The 5116-nt window shown below is 30.3% G+C and overlaps 1 protein-coding gene and 1 long non-coding RNA gene across 2 annotated transcripts in view; one reads left to right on the top strand and one right to left on the bottom strand.

Moving 5' to 3' along the window:
* LOC111085484 overlaps window positions 1–983 on the bottom strand; it is a 15617-nt gene extending 14634 nt beyond the window's left edge. The window contains exon 1 of the long non-coding RNA XR_002610321.1: window positions 905–983. This is a non-coding gene — a long non-coding RNA (uncharacterized LOC111085484). The remainder of the gene's footprint in view (window positions 1–904) is intronic.
* On the top strand, window positions 890–4352 carry LOC106458150. The gene is made up of 2 exons (XM_013917611.2): window positions 890–969; window positions 3871–4352. The coding sequence occupies exons 1-2, from the start codon at window positions 928–930 to the stop codon at window positions 4162–4164; spliced, it is 336 nt and encodes a 111-aa protein (XP_013773065.1). The 5' UTR covers window positions 890–927; the 3' UTR covers window positions 4165–4352.
* Window positions 4353–5116: the final 764 nt, after the last annotated feature.

Below are 5116 nucleotides of genomic sequence, written 5' to 3'. Positions count from 1 at the left end.
ATTGAAATACTGGGCAGCAGAAAGGCCAGTTTATATGTTTATAGAAGACTTGAGGATTTTGAAATGCTCTGTAAGAATTTTTTGGATTTGTCTAATGTACAGTGATGGACACACTTTTACATTCTGTAAGGTAAAGACTTTAAACAAGTACAAAGAGGTCACGTGGTCAGTCAAATTGACTGAGCCTGTGTCGAGAGAGTTAATTCTGAAGTTTAATAGAATTTCATGAGATTTTATGAGAAATGACTTTTTATATCAAAGGTATATCATAAATTTAAGTTGTCACTCATTGCATTTTGAAATTAGTGACATTATGAAAAAGAAAAACATTTGTTTGCTGCACAATGAAACTGACAAAGAAAGAGTCAGATAAAGATGTTTAAAAGAATGTGACAGAGTGATTTTTGTGACTGTGATTTATTTTTTGTCTACAGTTTGTATTTTGCAGTATTTAAAATATTACATGTTCTAGTTTAATCAGACAATATCATATGTTTCTTATAGTGTGATAAAAATAAATACTTAAAGTACTGCATATTTTGAGTAAGTTGGCAAATAAATCTTGCTTGTATTCAGTATCGTATAGTTTAATCAGTTACTTAATGACAACCATACATCTTTACAGTCTCATGTAGGTTGATAAATGGGAGCTATACAACCATACAGACTTAAATATTTATGATCTTTGATAAACAATAACTATACCTCTATTCAGTGTTAAATATTTTATTCTGTTGCTTAATGGCAACTGTGTATAACAAGATGTTCTTAATACATTCAAAAATGTGAGTTGTACATGTACATTATCTGATGTGTTATTATTCTTCTTTTTGTGTTAATCAAGGATTTTCTTGTTTTTGTTTGTAACATTGAAATACTATTTAAAATTCTAACATCAAGAAACTTTTCCAGCAATATGTGAAAGGTATGTCTGAATACTGGAACAGTATGACAGAAGAAGATAAAGAGGTAAGTATTTCTTCAGAGTGATCATGATCCTGGAAAAATCAGAAAATTAGAGGAAACTGAAAAAGCATTCCAAAACCTGAAAAAGTAAAAGTCAAGGAAAATTATGCTTCTCACCTTTTTTATCTCAAAACATATACAAACCATGTTGTTTTATAGTGTTAGATATCTAATATATATAAAAGACAGTCATCTTTTGGTAATGCTCTGTTTGCTTTAGTCGCTTAGCAACAGAACTGTGACCTGATATTATTGTCTTAAATGTGTATATATAATACTTGGAATGTACTCTGAAATTTTGCCTGGAAAGTTGGGGAACAAAATATCTTCTTATATGATATGATTGTTTGCACTTGCAGAAGTACGTTAGAAAGAATCCATTAATGTCCCATTTGTGTTGAATAAAAGTTTTAGTATCTGAATATTCATTTGAAAACATCTAAAAAGTTTGCTTCTGCTAATGATTAGACCTGAGATTTGGAGCATTTGAACCCCAATAATTTAAATGGCTAAAGAATTTTCACAAAAAATAAAATTGTGAATTCCAATCCCACCTTGTTGCAGTTTTATTTCGTTCAAAAATTCTCTATTGTCAATAGATAGTTCACACAGTTGAAACATACGGTATTAAAGATTTACTCCATAAATTAAGAAAGGTATTATCAAAAACTTTTCAACTGTATGTGTTGTATAGGTATTATTCTTTAGTTTTCCTATTACTTTTAACATTTTCTTCAGTAAATGTAATATAAAACAATTTTTATCACAGTATTTATTATCTACATTTCAGTACTTCATCGTTGTCAGTCTGTAGCACATTTATGTTGTTCTTTCTCTTTTCTATTTTATTAACAGACATTAGTGCCAATTTTTCTCAATTTATTCTTCATCTCTTTTATAATTAATATTATTTTAAACTGGAATTGTGTTTCTAACCTTTTCTTTTTTTCAGTTTAGTGTTAAAAGGCTAGTCTTTTTGATAATGATAATTTTCTTATTTCTTCTCGTTTGCTTTCATAGTTTTTTGCCTTTCGTGTTTGCTACCTACTTTCTGCAAGAGTTTTTCCTGATTGAGACATTATAGTAAAGGTTATGCTTTCTTCTATTGTTTGGTCTGTTATCTATTACAAAAATACCTCTTGTAATTCTTTTTAAATGTAGGGTATTCAGGATGTTCAGGAGCATGACTGGATGATACTGTTCTAGTTATTGTATTTTCAAGGTTATTGATACTCAGACTAGGTCAGCTGTATAGATGTCTTTCTGCACATATACCACATATAAGCATTGTTTTTTTATGGAGACGAATTTTAAGAACTTAGAAATGTTATTTGAAAAAAAAAAGCTTATCTGAGATATATCACAAGAAAAAAAAAGAAAGTCTTAGTTCATTGTGTCTCAAAATAACAGCAGTCTTTCTGTCTATTTTATAGCCAATGTATCCATCTTAAGTACAATACAGAGGGTTGAGTATATTATTTAAAAACGATTTTGGAGTTTTACCACATCATTACAGCTCACATTGGCATGTCCAACCTAGCATACAGGTTTTATTATGACCTCTTTCATTTTGTCATTCATCAGTAATCTAGGCCTATGTACCTTAGACATACCTGGTCAACTTTAAAAAAAAAAAGACAGAAAAATACAAAAGGTGGTTTCATGGCTCATCTTAATTATGAATTCATTTTTACATGTTTCTGACATCTTCTGAGGCTGCTCAGTAGGAGTCATCTACTACTTTTATGATGACTGGCTGCCTTCTGATGGCCATTGATGCTACTACCATTGTGCATCAGGTGGTTGGTTCCATTATTATCTCAGGACCAGGATTCCTGACTTATTGCCTCTGTCTTTGGACAAATATGATTGACTGTTTTCACACCAACTTTTGCTTCTGATCCCCTCTTCCCAACAAGAATAGGATAATCCTATGTGCATGGCTAGGTCAAAATGCACATTTCATAATGTTTTTACAAAGTTACATTCAAAGCTTAATTAAACAAGTTTATTAACAATGTATGTTAACAAATTTGGTAATAAAACATAGTTTATAACTCAAAGTTTTATATTAAGTTTTAATTTCTTAATTTCAAAAGGAAATATTTAAATGAATTCTTAATCTTGATTTTATCTCATGACCCATCTCCCCTCTGACTCCCTCCATTCCCTTCTAAGGTTGTTTTGAGGCCAACCAATCAAAAACTCAAGTTATAGATTTTGACAGACTAGAATATAAAATTTGAACCTCACACTTTTTGAATTAGTGGGATGTAAATAAAATTCTGACATGCACCATTGAGGTTTCTCCCATCTTGTCATAGCTTTGTACAAATTTATCTGTGCCACTTGTCCTTCTTTTATAAACACGTTTATGTCCAATAGAAAGAGTACTTTGTCCCTTAAAATAATCTGCTAATGAATGATTATTTCCTTATTTTTTGGCTTGAATTGTAGATGGTTATCTCCAGATTGTTAATGTATGATCATTATTGTTGAGCTTTGAACAGCTAACAGAATATTTATAACTTAGTTAGAAAAAAAATTCTTAAAATAATCTGCTAATGAATGATTATTTCCTTATTTTTTGGCTTGAATTGTAGATGGTTATCTCCAGATTGTTAATGTATGATCATTATTGTTGAGCTTTGAACAGCTAACAGAATATTTATAACTTAGGTAGAAAAAAAAACATTCTTAAAATTTTCAGTTCATATGTAATGTATTTTAATAAGCTAATTAGAGTTTTTGCAAGAATTCCCCCACCCCCAAAATATTCATGCTGCAGTATTATAAGAAAAACAAATTATGAATTTAGCATTTAATAGGTATTCCTATCAAGGCTTTTTACATTACATCTTTTCACATCATTTATATATATATTTTTCTAATATTATATGACAGGTTTTTTACAAACAATCAGAAGCAGACAAGGAACGTTACTTCAACGAGATGAATGATTGGGAAGCTCGAATGAGGCGAGAAGGTCATGAAGATATCATTGAAGAGTTACACAATATCAGAAAAAAATCACATGTATTGAGGAAAACAGGGTCAAAACAAGGAGAAAGCAAAAAGAATGTACAACTCGAGGAAAAATCAGGAAAATCTGCTGGTAAAACAGCTTCATCAGACTATGCTAGTGACATTTTTACAGATGGTGAAAACATTGGAGGAAAAAATATGTCAAAAAACTGAATGGAATAGCAGAGGACATTTCATTACTGAGTCATCTATGGCAAGATTTAGTTTTGAAAGATTGGAAAGTTCCCTTTGCTGAATCCTAGTAGTGTGTTACAGAAACTATTACTGAAATTTTGTTTGTAATGTAAAAAGGTTTGTCAGAAATAACAGAAAGATTAAATTGACAGCATTTTGAATTTGAATTGTGTTATTCTTGAGTGTTTGAACTGGTAAGTTTGAACAGCTATGTTTGTATGCATAGAGAATGATGTTTTTACAGTATTAACAGTGTCTGTCTGGTTCTAAGATATTTAGTTAAAACTACAAGTTTGTTAAAGAAGTGGCTTGTTGTGTCTTAAAACTTTTTTTCTACATAAATTGATTTAAGTTCTTATAACTTATTTCTACAAACATAACTTTACATTCTTTGATGTTTTCCATAATTAGTACATTTTGCATTTATGTATGTTTGTCAAATACTAAATGGTAAAATCAGAAATAGTTGAATTTGGGATTAATACTTTACATAATGAAAAAACACATTTTGATCTCCCAAGTGGCAAAAACAATGGTTGGATTCAGATTTTAAAAAATGTGTACCATGAATGTATGGGTAGCCAGAAATTGCATATATGCTAAATGGTCACTTATACATAGTGATTATTTACATTATTTTTAGTTTGAGGCTTTGAAAGCTTACTAAAACTTTTGATGGATGGGTCATAGTTGAAGTCTAGTTGACTAAGCCCCTGCAATACAGTTGTCATCAGGTTATATACATGGTCTTTTGTGAGGCAAGGTTACTTGACGTTTTGGGCAGTGGCACAACTGAAGCAATTGTAGCCAGTGCTAAAATATCTTAGTACACATCAGTATAATTTATATCAAATGGTCAGCAGGATTCCTTAAATTTTAATCAGCCATAATCCTAAAACCTGAACTTATTTGCTGAAAATCATAGCACAGT

The sequence above is a fragment of the Limulus polyphemus genome, unplaced genomic scaffold, assembly GCF_000517525.1.
Source record: "Limulus polyphemus unplaced genomic scaffold, Limulus_polyphemus-2.1.2 Scaffold421, whole genome shotgun sequence".
In the NCBI taxonomy this organism is placed as follows: domain Eukaryota; kingdom Metazoa; phylum Arthropoda; class Merostomata; order Xiphosura; family Limulidae; genus Limulus; species Limulus polyphemus.
This window is presented reverse-complemented; position numbering and strand designations above follow the sequence as displayed.

What these genes read in the sequence shown, in the direction of transcription:
- LOC106458150 (XM_013917611.2), top strand. Translation starts at nt 928, where the DNA reads ATGTCTGAATACTGGAACAGTATGACAGAAGAAGATAAAGAG. An exon ending in TGACAGAAGAAGATAAAGAG is followed by an intron (nt 970 to 3,870) that starts GTAAGTATTTCT and finishes ATTATATGACAG; the next exon opens with GTTTTTTACAAACAATCAGA.